Genomic DNA, 20280 nt, shown 5'->3' with positions numbered 1-20280 from the left:
GCCCCCCCCCCCCCCCCACCTTTCAAATCAGAAGCCCTACTTTCATTTCAGAGTCGTCGTCCCCTTTCACATCAGTTTCCATTCCCCCCTTCACATTACAGTCCTACTACCACCAAATTTCGAGGCACCCCTGAGGAGGCCAGGAGGCACACCAGGGTGTCACAGCACACTGGTTGAGAAAGGCTGAACTAGGGTGAGCTGTTCTGTTTATTGGTCAAAGGGAAGTTTGTCAAGAATAGGGTCTCCTAACAACCAGCCTGTGAATTCCCCTAACAACTGTCTGCCTTTAAAGGAGAACTATGGGGTTAAGGCTTTTCCTCATAGTTCTCCTTAGGGTAACGGGAGGACACAAACTAGCGTCCTCCCGTCACCCTCAGCTCAGTATACCGCGAGCTGTAGCCAGTCAGGGGGGAATCCAGCCCCTCCCCTTCACGGCAGAGAGCTGTGGCAGGATCGAGAGGTGAGCAAACGCCGGTATGTTCTACTGAGCCGACCTGTGACAGTCTCATTGTCACAGGTCGGCTAGAACTATGAGGTGAGTGAAAAGTACTCACCTCATAGTTCTCCTTCAAAGGACCACTATCAACAAAAATAATTTGTATCCTGTTAAATTACATCATAGTAATAAGTTTTATGGGTTTTTTTTATTTCAAATGCCTCTATATTTTTAATCATATTTACTTGCTGACTAAGCTGTTCAGGAAAAGTGAGCGTTACAGGGGTTATAACTATAACACAGCCAACGGTATGAGCAGCGGAGGCAACACTGTAATAAAAAAGCACCAATGGCAATGGTCTAGTTCCTCCCAACCCTTGTCATTGCTTTTATTTAAATCTTGCCTTTTTTTAAGGCTATGCACTGGTGCATAATTATAACGCTAACAACCTAGAAACAGGACTGGATGCTGTGTCAACTTACTACTGGTGGTCCTGGGTCAAAGAACACAGCTACTGCTCTATAGAGCATGTTCTTAACCAGTGGTATATGTACCCCAGAGGAAATTCTGAAAGGTTCTTTTATTTAATATTTGTATGTATTTATTTAAAACTAAATTGTTACTGGGGTACTGGTAATAAATGTATATGTGTCAGGGGGAAGTTCATATAAGGTGAACCACACCAGGGGGTACTTGTTTAACTTAAAGCATATACTAAACCAATCACTAAATTCTCAAAAAAAACAAAAGCTATAACATTTTAAAGTGATTCCAAAAGTAATTGTTAGTCTTCTTTACACCAGCTTTTAAAATAAAATAATTCCTGTTATAGGGTGACAACCCTCTTTTCATGCTTCCCAACTGTTTTCCAGTGTTGCCAACCCATCACTTTCTCTCCCGGTGGTGGCTACAAGCTTCAATGCCAACTCTTACTGCACAGAAATGTTTTCACCATCAAGAAACCCACTGTAAGAAATGCCATGCAGAAGTTGATTGAGGAGTAAATGCATGAAGACATGAAGTAGCTGCAAAAATCAGAAGTGCTGATATTCAGCAATGGATAAAACCAAGATAAAAAAGCATTGTTTAAAAAAAAACAAAAAACAATTATTTAGGATACACAGTGCTATAGCAAACTAATATGTATTTAAGGTATGGCTATCATGTACTTTAATCATGGTTAGAAACACTGCTTCGCAGAACCCCTTCCTGAACTTACGTTACTTTGCGTCAATGCCAGTGGCAAGGCTTTGTCGGAAATATCCCCCGTGATTTCTGCGCAAGGGATTAGGTCAACAAAAGATTTTGAAGACACTACTGAGAAAACAACAACTCTTAGCAATCTTCGAAAAAAAATTAGTTTTCACATTTTCCAGCTTAACTGCTATTTAAGTTTTGCATATATTCTATCACTTGCACATTCTGGCTACCTTTACCAATTATACCAATAAACAGCTGTGCCCAGTTGTGCTAAAAGCCAATACCTCCTTCAAGTCCCACTTTGTAATGTTATTCCATTTGGCCTAATAGTCATTTCAGCCTTTTTCTCATAGTAGAGGCCAATAAAAAAACAATTACTTAATCTGTCAGAATGGGTTACAGTAGAGTCGTAATATAGCACGTGATTAATGAGGGCATTGCAGTCGGCGAATAGGCATACCTCTGTCTGAAGGATCGCAGCCCTCTGTTCTTTGGCAGTAAGAGATTCCTTAAGTACTTCAATGTGTTGCTTGCAGTCTGAATTCTGATTGCCAAGAGTTTCCAGCTTGGTTTGTAAGGCAAGAAGTTCAGATTCCTTCTTTGACAGTTCCAGCTTCAACTGGTCAATCTGTAGAATGATAATATTTTAAAATAATTAATTATGACCATTTTTCTAACAATTACAAACGGGAACATGTGTTGGCTTATTCAATAACATAGAGCAGTGCCGGAGTATAATTGGGGCAGCCTGTGCTGTAGTCCAGGATCTAGCTAAGGGGGCACTAACCTTTCACATTCAATATCAGCAGCAACAGCAATTAGCTCATCAGGCACATATAAGACACACATAATTCAGCTCTCTTTTCATTTACCCCTCCTTAATCATGTATTTGTTAATGCAAGTACCTGCATTTGAATTGGTATCAGACCTGCAATCCCTGCACAGCAGAGCTCAGCCTAGAGGAGAGAGAAGCATCACATGGAGCCAATCTGTTGTGCTGCAGGCAAGTGGCATGCTAATATAAAGGAAAAAAAATTAAATGATATAGGGCTTTCTGAGATGAGAAGTAAAACCACAATAGAATCAAACCAGTTTAAAATGGTTTACAAAATATTTTTACTGACATAGAATACTTTGTAAATCTTTTTAAAATAGTTTGATTTTATTGTGGTTTTTATTTTCATCTCAGAAAGCCCTATATAATTTTGTTTTGTATATTTATCTAGATAAGGGTGAGATGAGAATTTTGACGTTTTTGGGAGACGTAATGCTTATATCCTTGAGGTGAGCTCATCCCTCTTCTGCTTCTCCTTTCACTTTCAATTCACATACTGTAGGAGGAACAAGACCTGTAGGTACCACTGAACTGCAGCAAAGTAAAATCAGGACTCCTCCCCTGCCCTAATAGATATAATCCATAATAGAAGTCACCAGCACTCGATGATATGTGCAAAAAGTATAAGCACTTTTTATTGGATTGTCACATGCGTCATACAGCCAACGTTTCACACAGGGTCCCTTCTTCTGGGCGACATAGTGACCTCCTCCCCTGCCACACACGACCAGGTTTCAATCTCGGTGGTTAGAATCACAAATCTCCAGCAGGTAAAACAGCTCAGGATGTGCAGGTTCGGGTGTACGTGTAACCATGTGTAATCGCAGCACCAGTCCCTTCTGGGATCAGGTCATTTTACGGGCAGGCACGCTGTACGGACATGCACACCCATTGAATGAGCCCTTAAGAGACAAGAGGCGGTTGAAATGAGAGCTTTGTCTTATAACCTGAGAAAACTTGCTGAGAATATTTTAATTAATTAAATTTAAGAAGGAATTGGAAATATACATTAGAAAGTGAAGTAAGAATGTTTCTATAGAGTATTCCTGACCAATTTGTAAATATCCCGTCTCTAACCAACTCTCATAGGAACTTTGGTTTTCTGGTCAGTCACATCCCTATCTCATGAATTTTAATCAAAAAGAAACAACCAACATGAATTTACTACACACAACAGCTAGGCTTACTGTCTTGTGCTAGTCCAGAAGCATCACAAAGTAGAACCACTCTCCTTCAGACTGAAAGAGGTTTGTTGAGGTGTTTTGTGCATGGAAGTTCTGGAAGGCTTCCAAGGATATAGACTATAAAGTCAAAAGTTTGTGGACACCTGAAATTCCACCCTACACTATATGGCCAAGGGTATGAAGACACCCTGCCAAATCAATGTTATTGCTGCAGCATATGTTTTAGACATTTGTGTGCTTGCAGCCTTGTTGCAACAGTTTGGGAAGATCATTTTCTGTTCCAGCATCATAATGCCCATGGTTCAACAAGTTTGACCCTTCTGAACACCTTTGGGATAAAATGACAACTGTGAGCATGGTCTTTTTATCCATCGTCAGTACCCGATACACTCAGTGAACTGAGGGACTGTAGCTGTTTCATTCATTTACGCTGCCATTTGTCATAGCACGTGTTGTGTGTAAACAGACACGGCATTATGAATTTCACACAGGCCATGACCCACAGTGAGTACAGACAATTCTTTTAAGCTTATTTTTGCTTTCTATTTTTTATGGTTGAGATTTGCTGCATTTTGTGCTGCCCCGTTGCATTTGGCAATACACAGTAATGCACTATCAAGCGTTGTACTGCACTCATTTTTTAAAAAATGGTGCAGGTCCAATTTTTAGGTTCGTTTTGATGCGTTGGCAGCCCAATTAAATGAATGGGCTGCCTTGAAGCATTGCACTTTAACACAGGTTTAAATGTGTGCTTAAAGCCAGCCATGGGACTGTATATGTATAAATGAGCCCTAAAGATTTACTGCATGGGAGTGCATATTGGATTGAATTGTATCACAAGTCTATCCAATATGACAGTGATATTGCAAGAAGGAGAAAAAATAAGCTTTAATTTTTGTCATTGTATCTATTTAAATATAAATTACCTATTTAAATTTAAATATCTATTTATCTATTTAAATTACAGTAACTTGTATTTTTCAATTGACTATGCCATTTATTTTTAATATATTTTAAATACATATTTCGCATTCCAAAACTTTCTTTGTATGTGTATACATTTTCTTTTTAATGTTGGGGCATGCAAGATTTTGGAAGAATTTACCGGGCCCTGGTCTCAATAAAGTTGAGAACCATTGATCCAGAGAAAAGTTAGAGATGTCTTCTCTGTTAAATCTATCCTTGTATCTAAGCAGTCTGCAGATGCTTTTATTATCCCGCAAACAAGAAATCTGAACTAATATACTGTTAAGGCTTTTAGTAGAGATAAGTGGTGCCTCGGTTCATGAACTTAATTCGTTCTACGATTCTGGTCGCGAACTGAATCAAACTGTGATCAGGCCGCGATCTCGACCAGAGGAAGCCATGACCATGTGTCAGAGCAGGGAAGATGGCTGCGGTTGTGCGAACGTAAGCAAAATTTTGCCCAACTTCCTGTTCACGAACAGAAGCGTTCGTGAACTGAGGCACCACTGTATCTGGGAACCCCAGCTAAAAGGTTATGTTTGCAAACTTTCTTGATTTTCCTGATTACATTAAAAGATTTAAATTGTGCTAAAAATACACATATTCTTTCATAAACATACCCTTAGTAAGAAGCATGTCATATAAATGATATATAGAAATAAACAACCTTTAAAACCCGTAAAACCTACAGAACAGCCTATAAATAATTGTATTATCCGACTAAATCACTTGAAAAAAATACCTTGCTTTTCATAAACTTTGAATGACTTTTGTAAACTTCCATCTGTTTGATTTCCTCCTCCCGGTCTTCTGTGTTCAGGATACCATTTGTTTTTATGATTTGGATGTCATCTTCAAGGTCTCGAATGTTTCTTTCAAGAGATGCAATTTTGGTGTCCTATGCAAGGAAAAAAATATGCCACATACATAAAATATGGACCAGCAAGTAATTATGCAGTCCAGTAAAATTCCTTTAATTAGGATACGTGAAATGCTGTGAAAATTCCGATCCATGATGACAAAATCAATGGGATAATCTTGGAATGTGCTGTGATGTAGTCCCCATTTTTTTTGGACTGATATCTTGATAACTGGAACAATGCACAGGTTGAAATCCCTGCACACCTTTCAGATGCCACTGAAAACTAATAGGGAATGCTAGCTTACCACATTGTTTGTATTTGATTTTAGTCAGCTCGTGTAAAGCTCACACTAAGTTGCCCTTCTTTCAGTGATGTTTGGGTTCATTGAGATCCTTTATTGTCTTGACTGGTAGTATTTTTGCAAACAGTCTTTTCGCCAAGAATGACATCCCAATACTATTGCATTATCCTATTTTGAATTAAAGGAATTTTACTGTAGACAACAATACAATATATATAAAAGATATTACACAGGTTAGAAAGCAGTGTAAAAAGAAAGGTCAGCAAAAAAGTCAGTATATGAGTTATAGAGATCACAGAGTTCATGCCATGCTCAGAAATTAAGTAGTAATGTTAGGTGGTGCTGAGCAGAATGTGTACACAGAGTTCTTCTGCAAGTGATAAATTCAAGGGAAACTTCTATCTGATTAAATTTCCAAATTAAAGTTTCTGTTTTAAGCAAAAAAAAGTACATTTCATTTAAAAAACTGGAGCAGATGCATTTCATTATAAAAACATAAAAGGCTGCTTTGAAAGCATACACATTTTACATGTTCTACTAACGTTCCTATACATTGTGTGGTATAACATAATATATTGCTGGGCTTGGCAACTCTCTGTTCCTACGTATGGGGTTTAGACATCAGTAACATTAAGAAACACTGGTGAAGGTAATGATTAACAATAATTGTTTAATGATTAATAATAACTGTGCACAATCTCCACTAATTGTATTAACCAAAGCAACTCCATGTAACATATTAAAACCAATCTGAAAACTTTGGTGGCTACCCTACACTACAGCTATGCTAAAGTCACAAAGTCCACTCAATTTTCTTTAATCTGAGTTGTCTGAATTTTATTGCAGCAAGATCCCGGTCAACTCACCTTGTGGGCTGGAAGACCCTGTTTGTGATATCCAATTGAATGTGAACTTGTGCTTTTCCCGCACCATAGCTAACATCCTTTCTCTCCCCCACTGCTCCATTCATCCATTGGGAAGCAGGACAAGTAACCATATGTAAGCTCCAAGTCACTTCCTAGGACTATTTCCTCACCCCTATGTACTAGCAGTTGGCCAACCACCATTGCTGCCAAATGCTAGGAAGAGGAGTGAGTCACATACTCTACCATACATGGTATGAAAGTACCAGGTATGGAAGTACCAGGTATTTTCTTAATTGGAGGTTAAACATAGTGGCTGGGGAGCAAAACAAAGGTGAGTATATGAAGTTGGGGAAGGGGCATTTTACTTTTTCATGCATGGGCAAAACTTTAAAAGCAGTTTCCATCTCACTGGTGGCTATATGAAGCTATTTAGTACTTTGATAGATCAGGTGTCCTGTATTTGGAATGTAACAAGGAACCTACAGTGTATTTGTTTAGGAATATCAATACTGCATTACAAACCGTTTAGCTAAAGAGGCTCCCAGATCACCATAAAAAAGGACGGTTTTCTGGCCTAATGCTCTACAGATATCCCCAAGTGAATATCTGAAATTTTGAGCAATTTCAAGGCTTCAACTCCAAAACTGACTCAAGTATTTCTTTAACTATGATACTCTGCACAACCACAATACTCTACAGCAACATACCTGCCAACATTCCAAAATCAAAAACTGAAACAGAACACATTACGTTCTGCTCTGAAAAGCTACCCAGATCTGTCACCAAAAGACAGAACTGGTAGCAAGTTGCCATTCCTGTAGATACTGAAGCTTGGGAGAGTTTTGGGGAAAGTGAGAATATTTGGAAGTACCCGTGATTAAAAATAAAACAATGTTGTTGGTGTGAAATTCCTAATTCTAGGCAGATTAAACTACGAGATAAATATTAATTAGGCTATCATGGCCATGAAGGCAACTGTAGTACAAGACTTAAAGGAGAACTATGAGGTGAGTGCTTTTCACTCACCTCATAGTTCTAGCCGGCCTGTGACAATGAGACTGTCACAGGTCGGCTCTGTAGATCGGGAGGTGAGCGAACACATACCGGCGTTCGCTCACCTCTCGATCCTGTCACGGTTCTCTGCCGTGACAGGGGAGGGGCTGGATTCCCCCCTCCCCGCTCCGATCCGCCAGCGCTGACTGGCGGAACGGACGGGGGAGGGGGCGGGTACAGCTGTCTCTGCCTTTAGATAGGCAGAGCCAGCTGTCAGTCACACAGCTGGGCGGATCCCGGGACACAATTGTCGGGATCCGCTTCAGCTGCGGCGTCTCAGTATACCGCGAGCAGCTGCACGCGTTATACTGCGGTGTCTCAGTATACCGCGAGCTACAGCTCGTGGTATACTGAGCCTAGGGTGACGGGAGGACGCTAGTTTGTTACCCTAAGGAGAACTATGGGGAAAAGACTTAACCCCATAGTTCTCCTTTAATTAACTAAACATTAGAGTGCATGTAAACCCCAACTATTTTTTTTCCTTCCTTTTAAATATACATTATAGCATATATAATCTGTATAGCATTAAAGGATTTTTGGTATATTTGTTCAAAAAACACCTATTGATCATGCCAGAAAATAAGAGCTGTCCTGTGCCCTGTGCACACTTCCTGTGTTATCTCAAAGAGTTCTTCCAATTCTTATCTAGCTATACAGAACAATTACAACGTCTTTGGAGTGAGGAAATGTCACGTAACGAAAATTCTCCCTAACCCTTCTCCACAAACAAAGACCTTTGGCTGGATCAGGTGAAAATATGGACATTTAGGAAAGGAGGATATTAATTCAATGTTCAGAGTATGACAGTTTTTGCCATATCATTAAATATTTCTTAAAGAGAATGGGGTATAGTATAAAAACATCTGTCCTGGAAATGAAATAGGCATGTGCACACAATAAAAGTTAAATCTAAAGACAGAACGTTTTTACATTTTGGTTAGTAGAGAGGGGTTTTACATTTCTGTGTCCACCATAGGGAGTTTCACCCTCACTATACACTGAGTGGCCAGATTATTATGACCACCCCATCAGTACTTCCTTGGGCCACCTTTTGCCTTCAATACTGCGGCGATTCTTCTTGGCATTGACTCCATGAGATGTTGAAAGGTGATGCGAGGAATCTGACACCATGCCTGATGAATAGCACTGTCCAGTTCTGTGAGATTTGATGGTTGTGGAACCAGCTGCCTGATGGCTCTTTCAACTTCGTCCCACAAATGCTCAATTGGATTGAGATCTGGTGATTGTGGGGGCCACCTAAGCAAGGTAAATTCTTCCTCATGTTCTTGAAACCACTCCCGCACAATACGAGCACCATGGCATGGCGCATTGTCTTGTTGGAAGAAGCCATCTCCATTGGGATACGCCATCAACACGATAGGATGAACTTGATCAGCAACGATACTTTGGTATGTTGTGCTATTCAGACGTTGTTCCACATGAATTAAAGGGCCCAAATTATGCCAGGAAAACATGCCCCAAACCATAACACTGCCCCCACCAGCTTGAAGGGTTGTACTCGTGCATGTGGGGTGCATGCTTTCATGCGGTTTACGCCAAATTCTCACTCTGGAAACATGATTCATTACTTTTTTCCAATGCTTGACTGTCCAATCCTTTTGTTCATGTGCGCATTGGAGACGTTTTATCTTGTTAACTGCAGACAGCAAAGGGGTTCGAACAGGCCTTTGGCTTCCATATCCCATACAATGCAGAGTACGGCGAACAGTGCGTTCAGAGATCATTTGAGAGGATCCCTGATTAAGATCTGCAGTAATTTGATGCACTGTTGCCCTTTTGTTGTCTTGTACCAGCCTTGCCACTCTCTGTTCTGCCCTAACATTGACTAGTGGCTGACGGCCACAATTCGCACGTTCCGACCCAGATTTTCGGCTCACAGTCCAGTCTTTAAACACTTTAACAACAGCTGCTCTTGAACATTTAACGAATTCTGCTGTTTCGCTGATACTCGCTCCATGGCTCAGAGCGCCAAAAATCATACCACGTTCAAAGGCTGTTAAATCACGTTGTTTACCCCCACTGTCGTGGTAAACAACCTGCTTCCCTATTTATAATGGTCTGGCCCTCTCGCAACTTCAGCGCGAAATTATAGCTAATTTGCCTACAAACGTCAGGTGGTCATAATAATCTGGCCACTCAGTGTATGTACTGGTGGCCGTTATCACCCAGACTGAAAATGAGGGAAAATCCAAAAAGTTTTCACCATAACAGCCACAGAAGGAAAAGTTCCAATGAGGCCACTTGTCCCAGTCACTTCTGTATAAATCTGTATCTTTCTCACTCTTGAGAAATTTCCTATCACTTCTTGCAAAGTCTACCTGACACTAATAAGGGGAAATCTCCCCAATGAGACACAGACGGGAAACAAAAAGTATAGCAAGTCTTTAAACCATCCAAAATTAGACAACATTTTGTCTTTGGATGTAAGTGGGACCTCTCAGCATGAAACGCCTCAACCAATCTGAAGCAAACCACAAATAGCCAAGGGAAGTCTGTACTTATTAAAAAATTTACCTAAGCAAAAATAATAAAATATATGCATGATTGTGTGAAGTAATCATATTGGATGATTACTTCACACAATCATCACTGGATGATAATGAGCTGTTGGGAAATCCACCACTACGTTATCTTTTCTCTACACTCTGGCTGCAGTGCCACGCTGCAAACTCAAAGCAGCCAGAGAATATAAAAGTTATTAGCTCGCATCTGTTCATAAGACCTAACCTTGCCAATACTATTTTAATACTTGCAATACTATTTTAATTAAAATACAATTAATAAAAAAATCTAGCATGATTATAGAATACAGTTACATTTTCTGTTGTAAAGAGTCAATTGAGGCCAAGTCAAGTCTAAGAGGGTCAACTATGCTTAGACCTATCAATCCTTCTGGCATCAGCTAAAGTCACCCCACCAGTAGTCTGGAACTGATTATCAATGCAGGCATATGTAAATGTATCCTACTGTTGTCAATGGGCTGTGAATTGTGGCAATGCAATTTTATTCCATTATCTTTTTGTTTCTCATATCCACTAGGAATGTTTAAATCCAAATGCATAGAGCAAAAAGAAACAGAGTAACTGACTAGCCAGACAGGTCTGGAAGTGGTAGACTGGATAAGAGATATAATCTGATTATAGTGATATTTAAGGCTCCTATTCAGCACATATCTTGTGGTCCAATTGGTAGGATAGGGATCAATCCATGTTGTAACTGTGTGCATAGTTTTTAATTCCAAATGCATGGCTACCTTTAGCTGGTAAGATATCTGACAGATCAGGATTAGGACGTCTAATACATCACCCTCCATAGTTACTGTAGTATGGTGTGTGTAACAAATTAGAATTCAGAATTAAAACATGCAGTGTTAATAATTTGAGTTATGTCAAGATAAAGCAGAAATAGGATTTACTGTTATGGTTTAGAAAGAACCAGTCAAGAATGGCTATTTTAATAAACTGAATCTTCCCTCTTAAATTGTTACAACAGCAAAGTTACCTTTCATGATAGCTGGGAGCTTCTACGTTGAATTCTCTAACTTTTACAGCAGAAACACAGGCTCCTTGTGGAGCTACAGAGCCCCACATAATGTTCTATCTTCTACTCCAGCACTGTCCTAAAAACTGGCACTCTCTCTGGGCTGCTGAAGGAGGGTAACTGTAAAGTGGAACTTTAACCTCAAAATATTTTTTTGCAGCAAATCCTTTATTTCTGTATTCTACGGGTTTCGCTTAATTTTCTCTTTAACCTCAGCTTAGCCTTCTATGCCGATGAAAAACACTGCATTGCATACACACCACACAGATCTCAATGGCATCAGTGAAAAGCTGGAATGAACACTGATGATGCCAGGGTGATACCAATCAGTCAAATGAAGCAAGATTTGAACTCCTGGACTCCTGGTCATGTGACCTTTTGCAGCACTTGGAATTCTCTAGAAATATGCAGAGCCATGTATTTGTATTCCAGTGTAGGGATTACAGGAGCCTCATGATTGCTCAGGTTTTTACAATCCCTAACTGTGCAGTTTGATTTTGGTTCTACCACAACCCATGTGGGCATGCATAGGAATCTATGACTGCAAAGGCAGTGAACAGGTCATGTTAAAGGAAGAAGACAGCAACAGACATTCAAATATGGCAACGGCCTCTCAGAGCATCAGTCATGTATGTGGGGCACATGGGGCATGCAGTGAAAAAGTAGATACATTTGGCAATTAGAAGTTTCTGAGTCCTGTTTTAGTCTTTAGCTTTCTTAATTGCTGTGTGCCATTTTTCAAAGCTTTATGAGTATATGTAATCAGCACTAAGTTGAGGCAGTAACTAAGTTAACCTCTCTGTGGGGAGCTGCCTCCACTGTGCTGATACTTCTGATGTGACAGGAAGAGAATGCATATAAAAAATGGGACAAACAGTTAACCCTAAGATGTAAGGCCACACTATTGTAACAATTCAAGTTTGGAGATTTAGATTATTACAAATGTCTGTTTGTGACTGGTTCTTTCTAACAAAGAGTTAATAAAAATAATTGTTCTAGCGAGCATGCTTCAAAAAAAGTCAAAATAAATAAATATATAGGTAACCAGAGAAGATATTCAGCTGCATAAACAAAGGGAAAGTTGGTAGTAACTCAAGATTAGAAAAACACCAAGATTACCAAAACACATTGAATGGAAGAGCTGCTTATTGCATGCATTATAAACCACAAACTAATCTCCGCCCAGATATGCTGGGGCTATAGAAGAGACACACTTAACACATTCAAATTCAAAATATTGCACACAGATTCAATATACAGACATCAACATACATTGCCCTTTCTGCAAAAGATGTGCAGATACCAGTAGGAAAACCATGACCCAGATATAATGGGTCATCAATCTTTATCACCAAATTAAATGTTAAATTAAATATGAAATGCTCATTATAAAAATCTGATTTCACTACTTTCTTAAAGGGAATGTCCTCATGTGTGGAGGCATAATATCAGGCACCTGGAAACATCTGTCCTGGCAGTAAAAAATAAATGTGAGCTCAATAAAATGTATGGGGTGTGGTGAATGACTGGCTGTAGTCAATGATCGGCCAAGTATTTCCCTTTGATTTTTTTTATCGAAAGATGTCAGGTGGAAGGATGCCGAAAGGGCCACCCATTGAGTGAATTTCAGCTGGTTCATGAAAAACCAGCCAAACTTTGCTCAGTGTACAGCAAACTTAACATTTGTAAAGACATGGCAACATTTGCCTGTGATACTCTGTCTGATATATACTTTCATTCTTTTTCCTAAATGCACCAATGAAGCCTCCAATGGTGCATTATAGCATTAGTTTTTACTAAAATAATGTTTATTGCAAATAACATTGCATCAGTCAAAATTAAAAATTTCCACTGCTGCCGGCCGCGCAGGGTTCCTTGCTCAGGGTGAAACAGTGACAAATGCATGAAGAGTGGACTATACACATTTCTCACTGTGTCTCCCTGAGAAAAGGACACTGCGTGGCCCTGAAATGTTTGAAATGTTGGTTGATGCAATGTTATATAAACTAAATTTTCTTTTTGGAGTGCAGGTGGCTTATCTTCAAATTTCTGAGGTTCTGCACAGTGCAATCCATGGCGGTCACTTTGTGCAACTATCTTATCTACATTGGTCACCACACTGCATGGTGGGCAGCAGGCACTTTTACCAATTTTCTATAGAGACTTCTGCGCTAGATTACTGGGTGTTCGTCCTTACAGCTGCTCACTTAAATTGGCTGCATGGACCTGCATTAACGCAGTAAACAAATAACGTGTGCAAAAAACACATATAAGAGTGAACTTGAATTTGGTTTTTGCACACATGTGTTCACTGCATTGGGTGACAGCACCGCTTCACATATTTGAATGATATAGGCACTTTTAACAACATACTAAAACAATCACATGACAAAAGGGGTGGAGCTTTACCAAATTGTGTCGTCATTGCTCCTGCAGTATGAGTACATCCCATTAAAGTCGATGGGATGCTAGAGCACAGTCATGGGAAGTCCAGCTCTAGATTTTTACAGAAAGGGCTCCAGAAAATTGGGAAAGCCAGCGCTGAATGAGGTAAGTACTCGTGAGCGTGGCTCAGGTGTGTATGGGGGCTAGGGAGGGGAACTTTGTGTGTTTTTCTAACAAACCTAAATTTGTCTTTTTACTATACAGTTTATAAAAAACTGATTGGTACTTCATTTTATTCCCTGAGACCTACTTAATTCCCTCATTAGAGGAGTATCGGTTTAGGTCAACCACTAGAGAGAGAGGTTAGAGATGGTTTAGCTGTTGACTTTTAACAAAAAGTAGTAGAAAATATATAATGTTGGGGGGTTTTAAGTAATTTTCAGGCCTAAAATTTGGAATATAACATGGGTACAAAAAATGAAAAAAAAGGCCTCAGTCATGAAGGGGTTAAATACCAGTAAGAGTATTGTTGTGCCTTGAAACTTTAGTGTGAGGAGTGTTTTTTTAAACATCTGATGGAGCAGATTATGAGGGTATCACTATGGGGTCTATTCACTAAGCTGCCGTAGGCAGCCGAGTGAAAGACCGACCTGAAGTGAAGTGAGCCGAACGCTGTTCGGCTATTAACTTCCGGCTGGTACGGCTGATTTCAGCCGTACCAGCCTGAAGTGACTTGGAGCAACCCTATTGATCCAGTGTTGCTCCAAACGTCAAAAGTCGTACGATTGTACAGTACTATCGGTCGGAAACTCTATTCGCACATTACGATTGTCGTACGAAAAGTCGATCGCATACGATAATCGTAAGGTGTATGGGCACCTTTAGTGAAGGAATTGCTGAAAACCTATAACGACTATTGACTACAGTTGTTGGAAAAGAGTTTCTTCAACTGGCCATTCAGCTTTCCACCTTAATATAGCTGCAGCCTACAGGTGCAGGAGATTTCTCTCTACGGCTTGACCATTTTTGCATCGTAGATTAAAAAAAAACCCTCTATCTACATAGGATGTGCAGATGGCGCAAATGAAAAAGAAAGTCCAAGCAAAGAAATCAATTCATCACACACGCACACACAGGATTATAAGGAAATAAGGGGAAAAAAGGAACATAACGCGCACACACAAACCTTTCAACTTACCTGCCAAATAAAATCTGGATCAAAGCACAAAGACGGAGATCTCTACAAGGAGTAAGGTAAAACCACAGATTCATATTCATTTCGATTCTCCAGTTACAGCACATTCAAGTCATCGGTTCTGCCTTGTAATCATAACTATGAAGGACTTTTGGCATGGAATCAAAAACACCAAAAGCTAAATTACAGTAGCGCTGAAGGGAGGGAATAGCAGCGATTCGTGGTAAAAGACGGGGGGAATGATTATGACATGAAATCGAAACAGCTCTATTCATTAGTGGTGCCGTGATGGAATTTAGATAATGAAATTCAAGCATTACACTCAAAACGATATAGAGGTTTGCAAGAGCTACAGGCTAATAATGCATCGGGGTACTTTGCATCATACTCAAATAAAATATCAGCTACATTTCATAAATGTCAGAACAGATTTATACACTTTCTAAGAGCTAAAACTGAAAAAGACTACATTTATAAACAATGTATCTCTTAGCATTGGAAAAGAAGGTTAAAGCTGAACTCCAGGCAAATATTAATGCAGTTCTGCAATCGTTAATACATTGGTTAGCTGTATTATTTTAAATGCAACTAGTTTGGGTATCTGCATTCAACTTGTTATCGACCTCTTGCATGCTTCTGTGCAACAGTACTCAGAATGGAAAAGGGGAGGGGCAGGACTTAAAGCAAATCAGGTGCTGACAAGGAAAAATGTTGAGTGGAAGACAGAGCAGAGAGAGCAAAGAGATGAATGATCAGCCTGCTCTACTCTTATTACTGTCTAGTCAAAAGGCTAGGGTGGAGAGAGGACTCAACTCTGTTCTACAATATTTAATTTGCTACTCATTTAGGGCCCAGTTCTGAAGAAGCTGCTTAGATAAGGAGCAAAAGATCTTTAAGGCCCTTTTCACACAGGTAGTCTGATCAGTTCCACCTATCAGTTTTTTTAGGCAGGTCTGATTGGAAGCCCAATGTAATTCTATTGTGAATGTGATGTAAACGGATGTGCATCCATTTACATCTGATTACCCCCTGCTAAGACAAGCCCAAAACCCGTCAACACTAGCCTTAAATCTATGAAATGGAAGGGGCTGAATTACAAAACCTCAGGCAGGCGAACAGCTCCAAAATAATTATATATATATATATACGTATATATATATAATATAGATATAGATATATAGAGTAAGTCTATCAAGGTCTGGAAAAAAGGAAGCTCTGTTCTGGCCGATGTGATCGTGACGGATCAGAGGTAATCAGATGTAACCAGACACTCAACTCCCCATAGACCTAGCAGTGGTCCTTACATATCAGGTTTTTCCTTCAAGGTGGAGGAAAAAGCTGAAAGGCCATAGATGACGCAAGAGTGACATCTGTTCAATTCTGCTCCAATCAGCAGGGGATACATGCATGGATCTTATGCTGATCAAAATGGATGGTGTTTATGTGAAAAGGGACTAACATTACAGAAAAAGCCCAAATGAATGTGGCTAAATACTACTACTACCTATACCATACTCTGCATAAATGAAAATGTTTATGGACAAGCCCTAAATGTTTTCCTCAACTGTAAGTGGTGCCATCCATCTGGTTGCACTGTGTGAAGGGGTTATGTGGACAGAATGTGTTCTTTTTAAACATGTTTTGCATTCCCATACAAGTCTATGGTAATTAAAAGCCATGTGAAGCAGGCACAATTCAGGTTAGAAGGAGATGATCCTCAGACATACCCATCAATGAATTCTGAATTATTTCAGTAGAATCTGTCAAACTGATGTCATTGAAAGAAGCCCAATGCCCTTCAACACAGGCCCTAACTCTATGAAATGGAAGGGGCCGAAATACAAAACCTCAGGCAGGTGAACAGCCCCCAACTACTATATGTATTTTTTAATTTGTAAATTTAGCTATTTGCCTGGAGTTCAGCTTTAAAGTGTTCCTCTCTAATAATTCTGAGGCGATCTACTGAGACCTCCAGATTCTATTCTAGTGTCTCTCATTTAAAATGACACTAAAAACTCAGGAGTTAAATCTTAAAAAATGCATTCAAGTACCTTAACTATTACAAAAATGTATCTCATTTGTATATCACTCAGCTGTAGATCGTCAAATCATCTCTGAATTCATGCTGACAATGTCCTTCCTTCTGGAGGGTGGCTACTTTTGTTCCCCATGGTCTCTGTGTGTTTTGTAACGTAGCCACCGCTCCAAGCTCACTCCTGTGATGGACTACCATCTCATGTTTAGTTTACTTTTATGTTGAAATTATAGCCCATCACAGGAGCAGGCTTGGAGCGGCGGCTACTTTACAACACACACAGGGACCATGGGGAGCAAATGTAGCCACCCTCCGTGTCAGCACCAATTCAGAGAATATTTGAGGAACTACAGGTGAGTGATACACAAATAAGATACATTTTTGTTAATAGTTAGGGTACTTACATTTTTTAAGATTCAACTGCTGAGTTTAGTGTCACTTTAAAGTCCAGAGAGGTGAATATATAAACATTATTAATAATGTATGTCATATGTCAATATTTTTGGTCATTAATACTACTAATTACCTAAATTGTATATACAGTAAAGGCAAAATCTTTTTTGTTTTGTTTTGGGTACAGTAGGGAAGGGTTAAAGCACTGTATCATTTTCTGTATTCATTTGAGGAGATTTCACTTCCTATCAGAGATGTGACAGGAAGTGAGAGTAAATCTCCACAAATTAAGTAGATTACTCCCACTGGAAAATTTTCACTTATCTCCTGTTATGGTGACACATTGATTTCCTGGGGATAGTGAATACCTGAACAAATAGAGAGGGTGAATCTCTCCAGCAGGGACACAGACCGGGTTTGTGATCCTTACCTACTGAATACAAAAAAACTGTTTTGTCTATACATACACTAATCAAGAAAAAAGCATGGAGGCCGCCATTGATAACCTCTCTTTTGAAGAATGCTGGTTGTCTGCTTGCTACCCTGGCCCTCTTGTTCCTAAGCCTGACCCTGAGCACATCTGTAAATATGGAATTATGACTTTTCTGATCTACAGACCTGTTTTAGCTGATTTAACCATAAAATCAAGCAACTAACATTTAAAAAAAACAGTCAGCAATAATGGCAGCCCCGCATTTCACTTATGAGAGATTTAATTTAAAGTACAAGTAAAGGCTCCTGTATGATAGTCTAGACAAGTACCAAATCCAGGTACAGTGTGATACACAAGCCTTATAAGACAAACAAATAACTTCCTTTACCCTCCTTGACTGAGCCAAATCCCCCTATATTTGTGTCTCACAGGCTCCCACTTCTTGACACTGCAGCTGACAGTGGGGATTTCAGCGACAGAGGCAGTGCTTTCTATCCCGAAAGCAGTGGTTAGGACCAGGTACTGGTTTGACAAGGCTTATAAATCAGCAGTGACAATGCTGGTAGTGACACCCCCATAACTGAATTCAGGAACAGTGCAGCATTGTTGCCACACCAATACTGAAAGCTGCATTAGGTTGGTCTTTCTAACAGGTATTTGAGGGCCTTTGCAGAAGGTCTAAGAGAAAACTTTAAGTGCAGATGTACTTAGAATATTTAGGAGACTTTCCCACCCACATGGGACACCGTGAGTAATAAAAACCTGACATAGGTTCTAATACTCCGATACTGTACTAAGAAACTGTGTTTTTTGTTGTTGTATGTGTCTATTAAAAGATTTCTCCTCCTTTTCCAGTGATAAGGAGACAGGAAGTTAAGAAAACAAAACCGAGTGAAACGTGTGAGGTAGAAATTGTTTAATAAATTACATACATAAATTAAACTCTGTTTAGCTATTTCCCTGGATTTTTGAAAGTGTATTTCCACTTTTTCAGTCAAGTTGGGACAACACCTATTTTATATTTGTTACATGTTCCCATTCAGATAGCATAAGCTAAAAAAAAATATTTAAAACATGCTTCTTGCAGTTTAAATTGTTGTTACTTGGGTTATGGTTTTAAGGGTTAACCTTTCTACTTGCTCATCTTTCTTTGCAGTGTTAGGAGGGGCTGTGAGAGGTGAGGTATCTGAGGTGGTTTGTCCATTGTATGTTAATGAAGTGAATAAGGAAAACACAGTCCTCGCATTTCAGTCCTAAGCCTTTCCATTAGGACAAATCACCAGAAAGGTGCTGAGAAAAAATCTGTAATCGGTCTAAAAAGGTAACAAATATTTTATGTTATTATTATTTTTCTTTATGCTGTGTGATCAGGATCGCATAACAAAGATATAGAGGGGGGTTTCTCAAATTCGACTGCAAAAGTGGAACAACACTTCAAGCAATATCCGGCTTTTCCCTTTTTATGTGATATGTGCTTAACGGCTTCTACAAGTTGGTGAAAAAATGCCCTCTTTAGATTTCTTTCCATTTCTTATGATTCACAATCCCTATCTTATTTCTTGTCCCTCTCAACCGTGTCATTTTGCTAAAAGCATTTCGAGATAATTTACCTGGACATTGATTTGCAGAAAATGCATTTTCTTAATGGCTGTATTTCCACATAATTAAACTGGCTTTTAAGAGATAACCTGCAGTTCAAAACAAGCCTGATTTAGTCAAATCAGCTGTCGCATGAAACAGAATGCATGTGCCACTGCCAAACAATTACTTGAGAGCAGCAAAAGATTATGCAATGTTATGTGGTCCCTATTCACCTTGGAGACTAGAAAACGTTTCTTTAAAGAGACATTAAACCCTTGTTTATTTTCTTTTTTAATTCAGCACAGGAGGATATTTTCTTGTTGCTTAAAACTGCATAATTGCATTTATTTTCTGATATCAAACCACTGTCCTCCCCTCCTGTTTGCATGTGTGTCCTTTACCTAGCAGGTTTCAAAGGAGACACTTGTGCTTGCCTGCTCTTGTCATGAGCTGAGTGCGTCCATTGAAATACACAGTGTTCGGCAAAGCCATGCCTGCTCCTGCCTCCTTCTCATCTATCCTGAGGGCCTTCAAGATCCTCCCCCTGCCTCCGAAAAATTCAGGGAAACAGTGCAGATTGTCTTGGAGATAGCAGCAGTGAACACGAGCCATAGGTAAGTGTTTGGGGTTGGGAGACACGGAAAGGCACTGAGGCGTTTTTACCTTAAAAGGAGAACTACGAGGTGAGTGATTTTCACTCACCTCATAGTTCTAGCCGACCTGTGACAATGAGACTGTCACAGGTCGGCTCAGTAGATCGGGAGGTCTCAGTAGATCGGGAGCTCTTTGCCGTGACAGCGGAGGAGCTGGATTCCCCCCTCCCCACTCCGATCCGCCAGCGCTGACTGGCGGAACGGACGGGGGAGGGGGCGGGTACAGCTGGCTCTGCCTTTAGATAGGCAGAAGCATATACAGCGACGTCTTAGTATACCGCGAGACTGAGCCTAGGGTGATGGGAGGATGCTAGTTTGTGTCCTCCCGTTACCCTAAG

General features: G+C 39.9%; 1 protein-coding gene across 1 annotated transcript in view; it reads right to left on the bottom strand.

Annotated features, from left to right (window-relative positions):
* The window catches only part of ERC2 (ELKS/RAB6-interacting/CAST family member 2), a 617894-nt gene that overhangs the window by 495130 nt on the left and 102484 nt on the right, over positions 1-20280 (bottom strand). Inside the window, exons 4-5 of the mRNA XM_018556277.1 lie at positions 5366-5521; positions 2098-2265 (exon numbers count right to left, since the gene is read on the bottom strand). Coding sequence (XP_018411779.1) covers positions 2098-2265; positions 5366-5521 — 324 coding nt within the window. The remainder of the gene's footprint in view (positions 1-2097; positions 2266-5365; positions 5522-20280) is intronic.

Source organism: Nanorana parkeri, unplaced genomic scaffold, assembly GCF_000935625.1.
Source record: "Nanorana parkeri isolate BGI_ZX_2015 unplaced genomic scaffold, ASM93562v1 scaffold231, whole genome shotgun sequence".
NCBI lineage: Eukaryota > Metazoa > Chordata > Amphibia > Anura > Dicroglossidae > Nanorana > Nanorana parkeri.
This window is presented reverse-complemented; position numbering and strand designations above follow the sequence as displayed.